At 34.9% G+C, this 19,886-nt stretch overlaps 1 protein-coding gene across 2 annotated transcripts in view; it reads left to right on the top strand.

The window, feature by feature from the left end:
* HYCC1 (hyccin PI4KA lipid kinase complex subunit 1) overlaps positions 1–14,851 on the top strand; it is an 85,948-nt gene extending 71,097 nt beyond the window's left edge. Inside the window, exon 11 of one of the 2 annotated variants that reach the window (XM_061413695.1) lies at positions 10,124–14,851. In XM_061413695.1, the coding sequence (XP_061269679.1) occupies positions 10,124–10,698 (575 nt within the window). In that variant the 3' untranslated portion in view covers positions 10,699–14,851. Of the gene's footprint in view, positions 1–9,031; positions 9,326–10,123 lie in introns of those variants that run through there. The other variant, XM_061413696.1, reaches the window with a different exon arrangement.
* Positions 14,852–19,886: the final 5,035 nt, after the last annotated feature.

Genomic DNA, 19,886 nt, shown 5'->3' with positions numbered 1-19,886 from the left:
AAAGAACGATGTCTATTTTTAAGTCTTCTTAGTGATATCAAATCAGTACCCTGAGAATTTTAGAGTATTTAGTTAATTATATGGAATGTTTATTATATGGCTTCCCTGGTGGCTCAGAGGATAAATCGTCTGCCTGCAATGAGGGAGACCTGGGTTTGATCTCTGGGTTGGGAAGATCCCCTGGAGAAGGAAATGGCAACCCACTCCAGTATTCTTGCCTGGAGAATCCCATGGACAGAGGAGTCTGGTGGGCTACGGTCCACGGGGTCGCAAAGAGTCAGACACGACTGAGCGACTTCACACACACACATGGAATGTTTATGTGAAAAATGAAGCACAATACAGTTCACATAGATTGGATCTAAAGAAAGTGAAGTTTCATGTTGTTACATTTCCAGCATTAAGTTTCTATTTAAAGGATATTAAGGTATTTAAATGAGTTTAAATTATGCCAGAATTCAAAGATAAACTATGATTATGTTTTTTTAAATGACAAAAAAAATGTGATTCATTTCAATTTGCTCAGAGGTTTAGTACTAACTTATTAGATGAGAAAAGAAATGGAATAATAGAAAAGATGCAGTTCATGTTGGAAAATAGTTTATTTAAAACCATTTATTTTTAAAACCTGGTTATTGATTTTTAAAATGTTAATAAATTTCTATTATATATTAATAAAAATAGAGTAATAACTTTCTAATGAACAAATCTGAATAATTATAAAAGGTATACTTTAGTTAAATATCATTAAAAATTATTTAAAACATTTAAGCTGGTCTTTCTAGATAGTGCAGAAGGTAAATGCCATAAATCTTGGAATGAAACATTTATTTTGTGAATCAGATTTTATGATTTTATGTGTAAATCATTTGGGGAAAAACAAAGTTGCTGATAATTATAAAAGCATTTTGAAAAATGCAGAAATGGTAATTTTAAATTCAAAAGTAGCAAACTTTAATGAATTGGCTATTGGAATTCTGCATTTGCAGTTAGATATTTATAATACTTATGTTTTTATTTTAAAAGTTGTTTATACTTATTAAATAAATTTAGAAAAGAAATCATTTTGAGAAACTCTATTATTTTTAGATTCTAAAATGCTATTTGAGGAGCAAACTCTGCTTTCCTGATGTAGATGGTAAAACATTTGGACCAAAAATAAGCATTTCCTTCTGACCAGACTTAGCATTGCATGAATTTTAACCGACATTTTTGATATTGACCTTCTATTCATGGAAGACAAAATAACATATTGGGCAATATTAGGTGACACAAGGAAAAAGGACATATTAACCAGAGAACTGAAAAACAATTGACATATGTGAAATTAGACTTAAAGAGAAAGATAGTAGTCTTAGAATCCTGGCCAACTTTAGATGAAAACAAAAAAATCTTAATTTATTTCTAGATAAAATAAAGTAAAATAATTTTCTATACAGAGAAGCAGGGTATTTAAAATTATTGGTCTTATGAGACAGAAACAGTTGTTTGTAAATGATTATGTTCTACATTTTTTACTAAGGAGGCCTTATATAATTCTTGTTGTAGTTAAGGAACTTATTTTTTATTTTGTTATTTATTATTGAGCTCTACCTCTTCCCCCCACCTTTTAAGTAGCATTTGGTGCACACTCCAGTACTCTTGCCTGGAAAATCCCATGGACGGAGGAGCCTGGTAGGCTGCAGTCCATGAGGTCGCTAAGAGTCGGACACGACTGAGCGACTTTACTTTGACTTTTCACTTTCACGTGTTGGAGAAGGAAATGGCAACCCACTCCAGTATTCTTGCCTGGCGAATCCCAGGGACAGGGGAGCCTGGCGGGCTGCTGTCTATGGGGTTGCACAGAGTCGGACACGACTGAAGCAACTTAGCAGCAGCAGCAGAAGCAGTACATGGAGAAAGAAATAAGATTTTATAGGTAGTTTCGTAGTAGATATTCCTTATCTGTTTTTGGCCTGTCTGGTTATGAGGAACTTTGATCATGAAGGACTCACCTGATCCAGCAGCAGTATTGCATTTCTCACAGAGATTTTTTGTTTTAATACTTGAGACTTAATAATGATGACAGAAAAAGTTACTGAGAGTGATTGAATCTACCTCGATAAGGAGAATTATAAAAACAAGTTAAAGACTTGACTATTCTTTACTTAAGAAAGTGGATAATATTTCCTAACCAGTGTGTCCATAAATAAATTGTTGTGGTCCAGACTGTGTTTTTCTGTGTAACCCAGGCTGCTCTCTTATCTGGAAATTCTTCTGGCTTCAGGACTAAGATTACTAAATCTCAGTCTTCATTCATGTCCGTGCTCAGAGTGCAGCACCTTCTTAACTGCCAGCACCTTATTCTGTGGTTCTATGTCAGTGCTCTCCTTTCCTCTAATCTGCCTTGCAAATCTGTGGATTTTTACATTGCTGTTTTTTCTAAACCAGGACACACTTTGTGCTCAATATTTTGTGTAAAATGTGACTTCTTTGATAAAGAATGCTAATAGAGTACCCAAGTAATTTATCTCTATACTTGTCAATAGCTATCTATTGCAGTCAGAACAAAGTCTAAGCTCTAACATTATGGCATAGGTGGCCCTAGTGACACCTTACCTCCCACTGTGACCTCACTTGAAGACCACTCTCACCTTTCCTTCTAACCTTTCAACCCACTAAGACATTTCTACCTTGGGGGCTTTATAGTAGCAAGTGGGGACGTTTGAGCTGAGCTTTGATGATTTTGAGAAGAGTCAGCTTAAACTCTCTTCCTCCAGACTGTTGTGTGCCTGCTAAGTCTCTTCAGTTTTGTCTGACTCTTTGCCACCTTATGGACTATAGCCCGCCAGGCTCCTCTGTCCATGGAATTCTCCAGGCAAATTGAATACTGGAGTGGGTTGCCATGCCCTCCTTCAGGGGATCTTCCTGATCCAGGGATCGAACCTGCATCTATTACGTCTCCTGTGTTGGGAGACAGGTTTTTTACTGCCAGCACCAAGATTATTGTGTAGTCAGTGCTTTTTCATCATTCGGATCTCAGCTCAAACATCCCTTCCTCAAAAAGTTCTTCCCAGACTGTCCATCTAAAGTAGACTTTCTTCTTTACTACCCTGCTTACTCTTTTCCATTATTCATGTCTTCATTGTATTTTCCACTATCTAAAATTCTCTTGTTTGCTTAATTCCCGTTTGTGAGGGCAGTGTCTTTGTCTGGTTGGCCACTGTATCTCCAGAGTCTAAAACAGTGTCTGGTACATAGTAGGGGCTCAGTAAATTGTTGAATGCATGAATGAGTGAATAAATGATAAATTTATACTGTAGACTGAGCAATTTCTTTTTTCCTTATTTTATTGAAAAACAGTGCAATAACATGATAGTAAACTGGGTAGAGGAATATTCACTTATAGTCCTGGTACTTAAAAAATTGACGTTTTACAGTTTTTTTCCATATGTATATGTATTTTTCATAGTTATACTCTTTAAATTATTTTTTATATTTTGCTTTCTTCAGTTAGGCTTGTCCAATATTTTCCCAAGTTCTCCTAGTGAGTCCCGTTATTTAAATGGCTACATAATATTACATTGAGCTGATATTCCATCATTTACTTAACCATTTCCTTAATATGCTAAATAATTTGTTTCTAGCTTTTTGCTATTATAGATAACACTGCAATGAATAGCTTAATGAATATAGAAAACATTTGTCTTCCATTGAATAGAATACATTTTAAACTTTAAACTGACAGGATAGTATGCAATTGTTCAGGTATTTTATGACTCTTAAAATATATCTTATAAAAGAATGTGTATAACTTTCTTCTGGGGTCTACTCTAAAATACTTGTCTTTATTGATGTCAATAATTGTATGATACAGATATTTGAGGTACAGATTTTGATTGATTTTGCAAATAAATTTGCAAGTGCCTTAGGGCATAACCAGATTCTTTTTTTTGTTTTTTTCCAGATTCCTTTAGACTTGTGAATCAGTCTGGGTATAGATTTGTGTAAATTCTGTGAATAATAAATTGTTCATTTATTTAAATTATCACTTTCAGTAAAAAGGGGAACTATGAAAAAATAAAACCTAAAGCTCAAATGAAGAGTTTCATGAGCAACATAATGGAATAGATATTTGAGATTCTAAAACTGTATATGAGAGAAATCATAACTTTTCATAATCAGCTTTAATGATATTTGCAATTTTTTTTACCTTTTTCCCCCTCTCAAAGCCAGAAGACATTTTGTAGGGAGAAACCATGCCCTTAACTCTCCTCATTTCTGTATATGGAGAGAAGGTGACCTATTTATAGAGGTTATACAAATAAAATATTCTCTGAGAAGTTTTTATTTGGATGTTTTTTGAACTTTTCGAATTATTTGAAGTCAAATGTAAGTATTGTTTTTTATAGGTATAGAACAGTCATGACACATTTTGCGTAAAATTTTAAGTTCTAGGCTTTTAAGCAGATTCTATTTTCTTATGCATTTGTATTCCCTTAAAACATCTCCTTTATAGTCTTTTTCAAAAAAGAATAATTCTTAACTATCTATGTTATCCTCTGGATAGACTTAAAACTATAGACTTAAAAATAACTTTCTGATGTGAACAATCATTTTTTTAAACCTACCTTTAGAGGCAGATACAACACTTTTCTAAAACAAAGAGCCTATGTTTTTCTTTGCCATCTAAAAATTCTTTTAAGCTATATGATATTTTTTTGTTTTATCAAGTCAAGTAACACATTCTCACCTTTCTCATGTCTTTTCTGTGTTCTTTCAACTTTATTTAGGGCTTCCCTAGTGGCTCAGCAGTAAAGAATCTGCCTGCAGTGCAGGAGATGTGGATGTGGATTCAATCCCTGGGTTAGGAAAATCCCCTGGAGAAGGAAATGACAACCCACTCCAGTTGGTTTCTTGCCTGGCAATCCCATGGACAGAGCAGCTTGGCATGCTACAGTCCATGAGGTCGCAAGAGTCAGACATGACTTAGTGACTAAACCACCACCACCACACCTTGATTTATTCTAATAATAATTTCATCTCATAACTGGAGATTCGTTCAACTTATCAAACAAATTTTATTGGGCACTTACTTAATGCAAGGTACTTTCCTGGGAACAAGGTATACAGCAGTGACCAAACAAGAATCCCTGACGTCTTGGAGCTTCCATCTGGTAGATACGATAAATAAATAATTGTAGGTTAGAAAGTGATGAAGTGCTAAGAAGAAAAACAAAGTAGGGAAGAGAGTGTATGAAACATGGGTAATATTGAAACTCGATGGGATGATCAGGGGAGATTTCATTGAGAAGGGTAGTTTTGAAAAAAGACCTGAAGGAAGTAAGAAGGTGAGCTATGTAGCTATGTGGGGAAGAGCGTTCCAGGCCTAGGGAATAACAAGACCAATAAGTAGTTGTGTGTAGGAGGAGTGGGTCACAGAATTATATAGGGAAGAAGTTGGAGAAATAAGAGAAAGATCATGTAACAGATGTTTGTTTTTTTGTAATTATCTTTCTTTATCCTATAATTGTCCTGAGAAATATACTTCTTTTATTCCTAGGTTTTCTTTCTGTGAATTTACTTTAATAAACAGTTTATAAATTTTGTGGTTTTTACCATTTTTGAGTGATAATATACATAAATTGGGGCTTCCCAGATGACACTAGTGGTAAAGAATCTGCCAACCAGTACAGGAGATGCAAGACGTGGGTTTCAATCCCTGGGTCAGAGAAATCTCCTGGAGTAGGAAGTTTTCCAGTATTCCTGCCTGGAAAATTCCATGGACAGAGAAGCCTGGCAGGCTACAGTCCATGAGGCCACAGAGAGTCGGACATGACTGTGTGACTAAGCACACATAAATCTATTAAAGATTTTTGCCTGTGGAAGAACATATCTCATTTACCACTTAGCATTTAATTAGATGATTTTTAAAAATTAGTATTACTGTTTCTTAGCCTGCAGATCTTTACATTTCCCCAGTAAATGTGATTACTAACCCAACTGCCTTGTGCTATTTTATATAATATTCTTGTCATTTCTAGTTTTTCTTGCAAAATTCTAAATTTTCACCATTGCAGCAGCATTTTCACTGATGTCTTTTAAAAAATAAAACCAATTTAAAACATAAATTAACCTTGAAGACTCTGACTTCTTTAGGTTTTCTTAGAGATTTATTTTATCTTGCTCTGTGTTCAAAGTAAATTGTTTGCTTTCTATGAAATGACCAGGAATCTAGGCAAATAAGATTTTTTTTTTAATTAAAAAATGTTTGTCAGAGAATATTTAACTCAAATTGACATTAATGAATTGAAGAGTTAGTATTTATAGTATGTTAGAATGGACATTTGATGTCAACAAAAGATTCTACGGTTTAGGTCCTCCAAACAGTAGTTGTTGTAACTGTTTCTGATCTTCAGTTTCCTTGTCTGTAAATGGGAATCAAAATGCCTGCTTCCAGAGGCACACCAGCACATTGTTTTGAGAATATAATTGAATAATACATGTGAATGCTTTCAAGAAAACTATTAAGTGCCAATCAGTGTGGTAGCTTTGTTTTCTATTCTGTTAGGTCACTTATGGTTATCTTTTAAAGTTTTGTTAAATTTTAGTAATCATTGGCTTTGTTAAAATTTGGATAAGAAACCAATTTATAATTATTTTGGACTAGTAAAATCTAACTGAGGTAAATGCCAGAGGCCACTGCAACTGAGAGTAAAATCAGCATGGCACTTGGTCACTTGGGTGACAACCAAGACTTGTCCATTTATGTTGTAGAAGCAGTTTCACAAAGAACTATTAACAAGATCACTGCTGCTGCTGCTGCTAAGTCACTTCAGTCGTGTCGGACTCTGTGTGACCCCAGGGATTTTCCAAATCCCATGGATGGAGGAGCCTGGTAGGCTGCAGTCCATGGGGTCGCTAAGAGTCAGACACGACTGAGCGACTTCACTTTCACTTTTCACTTTCATGCATTGGAGAAGGAAATGGCAACCCACTCCAGTGTTCTTGCCTGGAGAATCCCAGGGACGGGGGAGTCTGGTGGGCTGCCGTCTCTGGGGTCGCACAGAGTCGGACACGGACACAACTGAAGCAACTTAGCAGCAGCAGCAGCAATGATCCTGTTAATAGATCTTTTGTGAAACTGCTTCTACAACATAAATGGACAAGTCTTGGTTGTCATCCAAGTGACCAAGTGCCATGCTGATTTTACTCTCAGTTACAGTGGCCTCTGGCATTTACTTCAATTAGATCTTACTTGCCCTCACTTTGAAGACAGCTTTTAGCAATGGGGAATGGGCTTATTTAGGAATTCTGTCAGGGAAGCTGAAGCAGCAGTGTGTTAAACATTAATACCTCACTGATATCCTCTGGCCAGTTTAGGAAAGGATTTCATTTAGGGTATATGCAGTCAAAAGTTTATGAAGCGCTGCTGCTGCTAAGTCACTTCAGTCGTGTCCGACTCTGTGCGACCCCAGAGATGGCAGCCCACCAGGCTCCCCGTCCCTGGGATTCTCCAGGCAAGAACACTGGAGTGGGTTGCCATTTCCTTCTCCAATGCATGAAAGTGAAAAGTGAAAGTGAAGTCGCTCAGCAACCCCATGGACGGCAGCCCACCAGGCTCCTCTGTCCATGGGGTTTTCCAGGCAAGAGTACTGGAGTGGGGTGCCATTGCCTTCTCCGTATGAAGCACTAGGTAATTGGAAAATTAATATGCCAACATATTGACCTACCAGCCCAGGGCAACATGAAGCTTTGAAAACCCTTGGAGGTGCATATTGCTGCTCGGTAATGGAGTACTCAGGGCATCCATCTTTCAGAATTTGCCACACATTGGTCATGTGGGAAATTTATAAAACCCTAATGCCCAGGTCATAGCTTATACTGTTTAAATCAGAATGTTAAGGGTGAAAGCCAGGCATCAGTAGTTCTTCAAGATGCTCAGCAAAGTGGGGACCCATAGGAATATGTGGCTCGGCCTCCATTCTTCTACCTGTTATTGTTTCACATGCTGTAGCACCATTCACAGAGCTCGATGTTCTATCATGAAACATATTTGAAAGTATTGGGTAACATCACTCACTCAGATTTGTGTTCTACATTTTTAAAGAGTGCATACTGTTTTACATAGTCTTATGTTGTTTTGAACTTTAACTTTCATTACTGGTCCATGGTAGATATATTCATGTTATTTTTTTCCATCTGTTACAGATATTTCCTTGACAACTTTAAATGAACCATGGCTTTGTGATTTGAGACACAAAACAATGTCTACAAGTTTTAACTATTTAGGAGTTTCATTGTTTCAATTACAGATTACCATTTTCAGAATAACAGACCAATAGCCACTTTGATTTTACAAATCCATTTTTATTTATTTCCAGTTTAGTAACGAACTGTTACAAGTTAGCCTAAATTTATGGAATTAGTATGTCTGAAGGAATAGACTTTAATTATATCACACCTGCATTAAAATTTACTAATATACAAGATGATTGGTGTGTGAAACAAAAACTTTACCTATAGTACTAACCATGATATAAGTGAATAAGCATTTTTCCAACGTCATGGTTTATTAAGGCAGACTTAGTATAATCTAATTAAAATGATTATGCAAGGAGAATTCCTAAATGGCTTGGTTCCTCATGTTGACAGGAAGGAACTAGAGTTTTGGCTGTAAATCCTTGAAAACTTGCGTAAGGCTTGACATAAGTTCAAGTGGTCACAATATTATCTTAAAATAGTAAAAATTCTAAGTTATAAAAAAATTTCTGTTTCACAGTCCATGTCAAATGTGTGTGTGAAAAAATACAGAACATAAAATGATGCTCTGAGTTTTTTCATTGTCATTTGAAATTAAAGAACACGACCCCATTTCTCCAGTACTGTCAGAGTATTGTAAATTATGGGAGTTCCATCAGGGCATATATTTGGCTTAATACTTAAAATTCAGTCGTCCAATTTTTGTTTTGGATCGTTTGCTTTTCTTGCTTTGCATTTTTGTTTTGTTTTGTTTTCAGCCATCATTTTGTCTTATCATCTTCAATTCTAGAGCAACCTGACAACAATAATGATACTACTGAATTGGGCATCCTTGTCATTCCTGAGATTAGTGTCACAAATGTGGCCGGAGAGAGAACCGGGAATGGGGAAAAAGGCAGAACACTAGGAGAGATTGATGCCCAGCATATACAGGGTGTACAGGAAACAGCCACAGATCCTAGAACTGAGAGCAAAGGCTTGCCAGAGATCAGGAGGCAAAAATCTGTAAGAAAAATGATGGAGGATGGAATAAACTCACCTGGCAGAGTGCAGTTTTAGCAGAGCACTTTATAGCTGCACTCCAAGGTATTCACGGCAAAGGGTCACTGCTGCATGTTTTAGGCAACAGTTGCACAGCCACAAAAATTTTGCATGTCGTCTAATCTAAATGCATGAATTATGTACTACAGTTTCTCAATGACTTAATGCTCTTTGGAATGGTCATATCTATACTGTCTCTGAGTAAATTGTTATGAAAATGAGGCAGAAAATGGCTTCCAGAATAATTTACTGCTTGTGTTTTGAGATCTAAAATTACTGTTTTATCCTTGTATTTTTGCCATCTTTGATATAGAAGATAATGTATAAAGAATTTTAACAAGTTTGTGGTTATATTTATGGTCTATATATTTTTCTTTTAGTAAGAAAATCTAGAATATGCAGTGCAACCTTGAAAAAAAGTCTTTAAACTATTTTAATAACTTTTTTTTTAAGTGTTTTGGTATAATCTTTGACTTTACACTGCTTTGCTATTAGGGGAGAGTTTACCCCCTAGTTTTACTGTGTGGTATTTTTCTAATTGTCTCTGATCTTTGCATGAATAGTAATAAAACTTTTCTAAAAACACAGTGGGGTGTGGCTTATGGCATGCTTTTTTATTTAATATACTTTAAATTATTCTAATTTTAATGATAAACTATTGACATTTTATAGAATGTTTTGATTTATCCTTTGATTTTGGTCAGTAGTCTGTTGCTTTACATATTATGCTAAAATTATTCTAAAATTTATTTAAAGTATATTTGATTTGGTATTAATCATGAAAAAAAAGAATTACTGAAAATGTTTAATATTAATTAACCCTTGTTATTTCTTTGTTTAGAAGATACAGAATTAACAGGTCAAGAAGAACTGATGGAGATATCCGAAGTTGACGAGGGATTTTATTCCAGGGCTGCCTCTAGTACCAGCCAATCGGGTTTATCAAACATTAGTCAAAATTGTAGTAACAAGACAAGTATAGGAAAGACTCAGAGACGGTCAGGAGGAAACAAAACTGGAGGAAAAGAGAAAGAAACTACAGGGGAGTCTTGCAAAGATCACTTTGTTCGAAAACAAACGCAGAGAGCCCAAAGTGAGAATCTTGAGCTTCTCTCCTTTAAGAGACTTACGCTGACAACCAGCCAATCTCTGCCTAAACCTTGCAGTCATGGTTTGGCTAAGACTGCCGCCAGTGTTTTCAGTAAATCCTTTGAACAAGTCAGTGGTGTCTCAGTCCCGCATAACCCGTCATCTGCTGTCGGCTGTGGGGCTGGGACAGATGCCAATAGGTTTTCTGCTTGTAGTCTCCAAGAAGAAAAGCTGATATACACTTCTGAAAGGACTGAACTTCCAATGAAGCATCAAGCAGGTCAGCAGAGACCTCCTAGTATTAGCATTACTTTGTCCACAGATTAATTTGTAAGGGTTTCCTCATGTAAGCAGTGAATCTGGAAATACAACTTGGCTTCTTCACGCAAGTTCCCAGGGTCGTCTTTCATCCCTGCTCCTGACGGGAGCCCTGATGTCTTAAATTCTGATGGCTGCCTTGACTTTATGAAGGGAATAATGTCTAGGTTGTAATAAGTTGAAATATGTTTTTGCTATTTCTTGGGTTGTATTTTTTCCCCTTGGCTTGAGTCTTTTTTTTTTTTTAATCTTGTTTCTGTTGCCCTAAGATTGACATTGTGATAGTACATTTTGACAGGTTGTGTGATCAGGTTGGTTACATCTCCTGTAAGGTTGTGAATCTTTTTCTTTAATAACTCCTATTTTGGTAGCTATATGTTTGGCCTTCAATGTAAAGGGAATCCATGTATGGAAACTGTTTTTTCAAGAATGAGGCTAGGTACAACTCCAAGAATTTTACAGCTGGCTGTTTAGGAAGCCACTCTGAAAAACAGGCATGTGAAAAAACAAAAATGATTCCTATGAAAAGTGCCTGATAAAAATGTTTGTAGCCAGATCATCTTGAAGATTAGTAGAACAGTAATATAAAGCACTGGAAAATGCCTCATAACTCAGTACCCTAAAATATTATGTGATTCCAGGGAAAGGGAAGAGGAATTGCTGTCATTTATTTGGAACATTTTATATAAAAAATCAGGTTGCAAGTAGATGTGTTATTTTGAAGTGTTTGATCTGGATTTAGCAGGTGAAAATCCTTTTCAGTTCCTAAGGTGTAATAGGCCATAAAGCTGGCTTACCCTGCTGCTGGATTTTGGAAATACTGCTTAGTTTGGATTCCCATAATTGAGAGCACACATCATTGAAGACTTCACTGTAAATTTTGTACCTCAGCTCTAAAGATAGCAGTGTTCACCATATTGAATGGTTTGTCTACAAATGAAGGAAATTAGGTAAATTTTTCATCTATTAAATATCATTGAAAGAAAATAAAAATAGTGAAACGTGGACTAAAGACATTTATGTACTAACTAATTTAGGTCATTTATGTTTGTGTTCTTAAATTTAAATTTTTAAATATGAAAAATATTGAATGTGTTTCTTGTTTTTTGAACAGGCCTATTTTAAATGTTCTTGTTAAGATACGAAGAATAATCAGTATAGTTGCCCCCAGCCAAAAAACAAAAACAAAAACAAAAAGCTAATTTAACAGAAGCTGAACAAACTTGTATGTAGCTATAGAGGATCATGTGACCTCCAGATGGATGTAAAAATTTTGATATTTGCTAGTGGTGATAATTTCAGCTATGGTGAGGTTCCTTTTAAATCAAGTAGGCTTAGTTATAATCTAGAGTAAGAGAGAAAAAAGCAGGGTTGAGAATGAGAGAGTAAGTTTACTGGGGAGGAAGACCTAGGAAGCTGTCCCTTTTTCAGTGGTTAGTACACAGTTTTCCTTATTCATAGTCCTTAGCTATAGCCACACAGAAAATGCTAGTTTTCATCTTGTACCTGTTTATGCAGAGCTCAAATATGTGAAAAAGTTGTATGTCTTGAAGACTGCTAAAGTATTTACAGTATGAATACAGTTTTGACTGTAACTACTTTGGCTGTTGTTTTAAATCTAATTTTTCAAAAATCATTAACTAGTTTTCATTGAGTAATCCTAAATAAAATATGGTTTTTAACATAAGTGAACTTGATATTTTTAGTTCCAGTGGTAGAAATGAAGTAAGATCTATTGGCATACATTATAGTTAAAAAAAAAAAAGTCAAGTCAACTGGACAGTGAAAGTTGACAAAATATTAATGTACTGAGAATCCTGTGTTCAATTTAAATCCTGTGTATAATCACTGTGAATTTCCTGTTGTCTTTTTGTAATTCTTTAACAAAGAATTTTTCCTAGGCATAGCTGCTAACAATCTTAATAGTCTTTAATAGTCTTAAGAACTAATTTAAAAGATTGGCATTGGAAGCAAGTTAAGGTGCTTAGGAAATGTAGAAGGTTTTTGGGAAACATTAGTTTGAGGACACATTAGCCAGCACAAATAAGAGATCAGGTTTTAATGTTCAGCTGTTGTAATGGAACCTCATTTTGGTATTATTCTAGATCATTGTGGTCTGAGGAGCAGTAAGGAGCATTGGCAGAATTTCAGAGCCACCTTAGATCTACTGAATCATAACCTGCCTTTTAATAAGATCTCAAGTGATTATTATGCACATTAAAGTTTGAGAAGACAGTATCAAAGCGCAAACAAATTACTTACCTAATATTTAGAATTCTCAGTGGTCTCACAACCCTAGATCAAATATGTTGGATACTATAATCTTCACTGTTTTTAACAGCTAATTAATTTTTTATAGTGTTGACTCACTTAAGTCCCCTAATTCTAAATCTTTAATGAATCCCATTTGTTTTTACAATAAAAATGGTTAACATTTTGTAATTTTTTGATAACTAAAAATGGAATCAGAGCTCTACAGTTTTAAGTATGAAAAGGGTACCACCCTTTTATACAGTGCACAGCAAATCTGCATGTGTTTATTCTTTTAAAAACCCTGAAGGATTACTCAAAGGAATGGTTCTGAATTTTTGCTCCAAGTAATTTTCACCAGTTGATTTTTTGGAATGTGGGATTATATGGAGTTGTGTTAACGAGAAAATTCTTTTGTAGTATCTTTGATGCTATTTCAAGTAAGGATTATACATTTGAAAATTTTTATAGCAATTATAAATACTGGATAATGCTAACTAACAATTGTAATTGTCTCTACTAGTTTTGTCCCTCTTACTTTTCCAAATTTGAAAGTTGGGGTGGCTTTTGTAGGTCATTTTCTTCTGAAGATGCTGACGTGACCATTTGATCACAGACCTCTATATATTCAGAGTAATATCTTTTATCACAAGAAGGAGTCTGCACAAAACTGGGGCCTTGTACCCCATAGCTCAGAGGATCTCAGTAGACCCTGTAGTCCCATTCCACATTTTAAACCTCTAAAAGATTCTTCGAATTACCCAACCTCTCACTCTTCAAATACCCAACTACCTAGGATATTCTAGTGAAGCTGGATGCCAGATTTTGCCTTTTGGAATCGAGAAACAAAGACTTAAGGGGATTGTCTAGGGCAGGTGAGCACCCTGGAATCCCTTGTTATACCACCATGGAGTTTTTAAAGGCAACTCTGTAGATTTGAAGAGTAGAAATTCTTAGTCCTTAAATGATTTCAGTGGTTTTTGAAAAAGCAATATTTCATTGTTCTCTTCAATTATGAAGTAACTGCTTAGCGAAGATTATTCATTTAAAGACAAAAGAGTTGAAATAAAGGGAAATAAAAATTTTAAACCAAAATAGATAAAAATGTTCCCATTTTTAGGGGATTTTGCCTGTTTGGAAGAATAAAATTAAAGTGTTGAAACCTTTACATTTAAATTATAAAGAAAAATACACTCAGACTTAATTTTCAGCAAATATTTAAAATAAGGCTATTTAACATTTGAGTCTATAGGCACTGTAAGTCTACACTTTATTAAAGGGAAGCACATCAAGAAAATATGTATGTTAAATAATGTAACTGCAAAAAAAATTTTTTGAAAAGCCATTTAAAAAGAATAATTTGATGGGTACTTAAGCATTGTAGATAAAAATTAGTGTATTAATAGTGTCTTCCCAATCTTTGGATAAAAAAAATTAACTCTCTAGTCCTTTGATTAGCATGAATTTATACTTTTAGATTAATTGCTTAGTAAAATTATATATAATGCTTTGAGTTATTCACATTTATATTTAATATTGATAAATTCTTCATCAGAGAATATAAGTATATTGTCTTCTGTATTTTGTAACTTGTGCATATCTAAAGAGACTAACAGTGAACATTTTAGAAGATGCTTTTGTGTTTTTTAATAGTAGAGGTCTAGAATATTAATGTCTTGATATAAAGTTTCTACTAGTAAACTCAAGATCTTGTTTCACATACTGTTATTGTGTACCTCTAATCTTTACTTCTAAGTATGTAGTGATACTAATCTTTTCATAGTAAATATACTTGTTTCTAATTGTATTCCTAGAGTTTACATTCCTAAAGAATAAATTATGACTTTGGATATTTTTATGTGCTCCCTACCTTTTTAAGGTTATGGAAATAAACTGGAGTTTAGTTTTTTGACGTTTTGTATATTTGTGTAATTGTTCTCCATATATAATACTTTTTACAACAGTGCTGCCTCTTGTTTTATTGAAATAAAAACAGAAAAAAATTTTTTTCCAGATCACTTTACTCATTAAAAAACCATCATAAAATTTTGCAAAAGTCATGTGGAGGAAGAAATTAAAGGAGAAGACTTACGTGAGTTGAGTCATTGAGAGCTTTTGGGAGTAAGCCATAGGACAATGACATTTCATTCTTGGCTTTATGTTTTACATGGCCTATGGATGAGATGTGTGACAAATTCATTAGTATTCATCAAAAAGAAGATGAGCTCCATGAGTCATGCACCACTGACATTTGTCATACCAAGAGTACAGGCAACTTTAGATAACAATGCTTTGCCCTTTTATCTGTTGTATGAGTCTTTATCTCTTGAATGCAGAGATTATATGCCTCTAGGATAGGACTTTGTGCATTGTAGATATTGAGACACTTAATGAATATGTGAGTTAGGTTGACGTTAGTGTTGGGAAAGAATCAAGGATAAGTTCTCCAATGTATTATATTACAGTAAAATTTTAAAATTCCATTTAATGACTCTAGGAAATCTTCATGACATTACCTTGAATAGTATTACTGTGTGTGCTTAGAAACAAAACCCTCTTAGAAACTTGAAAAAAAAGTCCTGTTTTATAGTTGATTATATATTTGGATAATTCCACTTCATCTAAGGAACTGAGTAATTTTGGAAATATTTTCTAAACTACTATTAGAGGAGCATTCACAGAAAACAAGAGAAGTGATTTTTGTAAATCACATGTTAGCCCTATGGAAGAGAAACTCATCTAGTGACTTAACAATCACCATAAATAGTTGACTCCATAGAATCTGTAATACCAGCATAATTATTTTATAATTATTAAGAAAGGCTTTGACAGATAATTCTAGTCACTTGGTAATTTCCCTTGTATTGTTACTGTGGTAGTAGTAATAGCTAATATTTGTAATTAAAATTGTGATCTCATTTAATCTTCAAAACATTCCTATAAAATGATTAGAATCCCCATTTTAAAAAGAGGAAACTGAAGCTCTCAAAAGGACAAATGTCTTGCCCAAAGTCACAGAGCTGCTGGGTGGAAAGCTAGGTCTTGTGACTCATTTTTCTATCACCTGGTAAAAGAAGATACTAAGTGATACTATATAACAGACATATTATATATTTGATATTCATTCATTCCATAAGTGACAGTTAAGTTTTAAGGTGAAAATAAAAGTTTTCTAAAAATAAATTATGATACTTTTTGTAGAACTTTAGGTAATTGTGTTTCCTTCAGTGGTAAACTGAATGCTAGTCAGTCAGATATTAAAAACATAGTAAAATATAAATTAAGATTTTGTTTATTTTTTTACCTGTCAAATAAGGATTTAAAAGATTGAGACTAGTATTGATATAGGAGTTGGAAAATTTAAGTCCATTGGCAGGACTTAAATTGGTACAACTAAAATAATGAGCAACTCAGCAGGATCTATCAAACTTTAAAGTGCATATGTCTTCTGAGCTAGCAACCCCACTCTTCTATGTTTATTTTTCTATATTTTTTGGAAATTTTAGTATAAATGTGTAAAGGTATTCATTGCAGCATTGCCTGTAATAGCAAAAAAAAAAAAAAAATCAGTCTAAATAATCATTAATAGAGGACTGGATAAATTATGGTGCATACATACATATAGTGGAAAATGATGTAGCTGTGAAAAACAATGCAGATTTGTATGTGATGATTCAGAAAGATTATTTAATTATAATGTTCCATGGGAAAAAATGTCATAGAACAATTTCATTTTTAGAAGACTTGTGTAGAACATTTAATGTGGATATATATGTATTTATATATACATACATGTACATATGTACAGCACATGTGTGTTTGCTGGTATGTGGGGAGAAAAGCATTATTTCTGTAAGTGTGATCTAATGGTAGCCTGCATCATGGAAAAAATGGTGCTTTTAAAAATAGAGATTCTCAGACCTTGTGCTGAACCCTCTAAATCAGAATCATGGAGTGAAGCATGAAAACCTTTATTTGTAACAAGTTCCTCAGTTGATTCTTATTCAACCTTAACATTTGATCTACTAGCTAACAGCAGTGAATTGATTATCTTTCTGCTATTAGTCTGTAGTTAGGAAAAACAAATATTTTAAAACGTTAATTGTTAAATTGAGGTGTAGTTTACACATAACGTTAAGTTAGTTTCAGGTATACAACATAATGGTTGAATATTTGTATATACTGCAAAATGATCACCAAAGGTAAGTGTAGTTAACATTCATCACAATACATAGTTTCTTCTTTTGTGATGAGAACTTTTAAGATTTACTCTCTTAGCAATTTTCAAATAAGCAATGCAGTATTAACTACAGTGATCATGCTGTACATTACATCCTCATGACTTTTATAACTGCAAGCTTATACCTTTTGACTCCCTTCACCTGTTTTACCACCTCTCCACCCCTGCCTCTGACTTATTTCACTTAATATAATGCCCCTAATATCCAACCATGTTATCACAAATGACAAGTATTTCAGCTTTTCTATGACTGGATGATATTCCTATGTGCACGTGTGTGTGTGTATAGTATATACCTCATTTTCTTTATCCATTCATCTATTAATGGACACTTAGGTTGTTTCAGAAAGGACAAATTTCTTGAACAGATCTTGTGTTCTAGATGAGGCTTCCCCTAAGATAAAGCCAGTTAACATTGATTAACATTATTAACATAGACCTGTTGGTGAAAAGTAAATTGGCCTGACATAGAAAAATGATTCTTTTGTATCAGTTCAGTTCAGTCGCTCAGTCGTGTCCGACTCTTTGCGACCCCATGAATTGTAGCAGGCCAGGCCTCCATGTCCATCACCAACTCCTGGAGTTCACTCAAACTCACGTCCATCGAGTCCGTGATGCCATCCAGCCATCTCATCCTCTGTCGTCCCCTCCTCCTCCTGCCCTCAATCCCTCCCAGCATCAGAGTCTTTTCCAATGAGTCACCTCTTCACATGAGGTGGCCAAAGTACTGGAGTTTCAGCTTAAGCATCAGTCCTTCCAAGGAACACCCAGGACTGATCTCCTTTAGAATGGACTGGTTGATCTCCTTGCAGTCCAAGGGACTCTCAAGAGTCTTCTCCAACACCACAGTTCAAAAGCATCAATTCTTCGGCACTCAGCTTTCTTGACAGTCCAACTCTCACATCCATACATGACCACTGGAAAAACCATAGCCTTGACTAGATGGACCTTTGTCGGCAAAGTAATGTCTCTGCTTTTCAATATGCTATCTAGATTGGTCATAACTTTCCTTCCAAGGAGTAAGCGTCTTTTAATTTCATGGCTGCAATCACAATCTGCAGTGATTTTGGAGCCCAAAAAAAGAAAGTCTGACACTGTTTCCACTGTTTCCCCATCTATTTGCCATGAAGTGATGGGACCAGATGCCATGATCTTTGTTTTCTGAATAGTACATGCCAATTAAATGAGACATCCTTAAAAACAAAAAAACAAATTTTGTTATTGTTGGACTCTTATCATCTGATGACCTAGTAAAACAAAATTAAGTACTGAAACTTATTGCAGTAAGACATCACACCCACCATCTTCATAAACTTACCTGTGTCTCAGAACCAGAAAATTAGCCATTTGTTGAGTTTTGGGCTCCCCATGGACAGAGGAGCCTGGTGGGCTATAGCGTACGGGGTCACAAAGAGATGAATACGACTGAAGCAACTTAGCACACATGCTATCCTAAAAAGCCAAAGGGTCATGAAATTCTCCCTCTGTTCCAGAAGCCGAAATCCATGCAAACAAGCACGTTGCATGCTTACTATTAATACTTTAGCTTTGCCATGAGAAGTTAGCAGGTGTAGTCTTTGATTAAATTAAACCTCAGGTACTCAAAAGTGAAGTCTAAACAGGTAAGCCCTAATTGAGTAGCTACTTTAAAATGATAAAATATAAATACTAACATGAAAAAATGAGAACAACATAATTTCTGTTGACTTTCGCAGATTTTTTTCCGAGTGAACATACTTTGGAGAGAACAGGCATACCTCTGAAATATTTTGTTATAGTAACTCACTAGAAGTTAGCTAAAATTAGTTGGCTAGGAAAGCAACAGGAAAATGTAATGATATATTTTATTTCCCAAAGTGATTTGATTGCTTTGGGACCTATGCACAAATGGTTTAAGGCATATCTGTCAAAATAGGGAATTGATTGGATTTGGTAAAGTTAACAAAATGGTTTAGGATTGGTGGACACAGCAAACAAGGGCCTTTAAGAGTCTTCATAAGTAAAACTGTTGTTTGATACCCAGCTCTTTGCCAGGTGGGCAGATCATTGTCTCCATCCCATAGAAAGTTACTTACGTAAGCAAAAAATTAGATTGTTCCTGTCTTTTGGTTTGTTTTGTTTATCACCTTTCCTGGGCAAAGGTTTATTGGAATAAACAATTAACTCATATTGACTAGATGGGCTACAGTCTTATCTAAGCCATATTGACACTGATGGTTTCAGGTCTGTTTTCCTCTCCCCCTTCAAAGATTGTAAGTCAGTACTATGAATATAGTGTATTGACATGTCTTTAATGACTTCTTAGGGTTCTACAGAAGCTCTCAGAGATTTCTTCTGAAGTTACCTGGTCAACCTAGGGGATAAAATGTTAGGCTTTGTCACTCCTCCTGGCAGATTGGACTCTTAGTAGTGGCAGTAATCAGGATAGCCTTGATGAAAGGAAGGCCATATTGTTGAGGTCCATATATATACCCTTCATGCTTCCAGTATAGCCACTTTGTTCATAAGCTGATAGAACAAGAACTGGGATATGAAAGAAAGATCAACTGACATCCTCAGAATTATCTTGACCATCTGATTACTTAGCATCTCCTTCAAATGGGGCCTTGGTTGAGTATTTATGTAGGAAAGAAATATTCCTACAATCTGAGCCCACTGGGACAAGTCCGACCATAATTTTAGTGCCCAATTATTATCACTCATCCTC

Source organism: Bos javanicus, chromosome 4, assembly GCF_032452875.1.
Source record: "Bos javanicus breed banteng chromosome 4, ARS-OSU_banteng_1.0, whole genome shotgun sequence".
NCBI lineage: Eukaryota > Metazoa > Chordata > Mammalia > Artiodactyla > Bovidae > Bos > Bos javanicus.
Note: the sequence above shows the minus strand (reverse complement) of the source record. Positions and strands in the feature narration are given on the sequence as shown.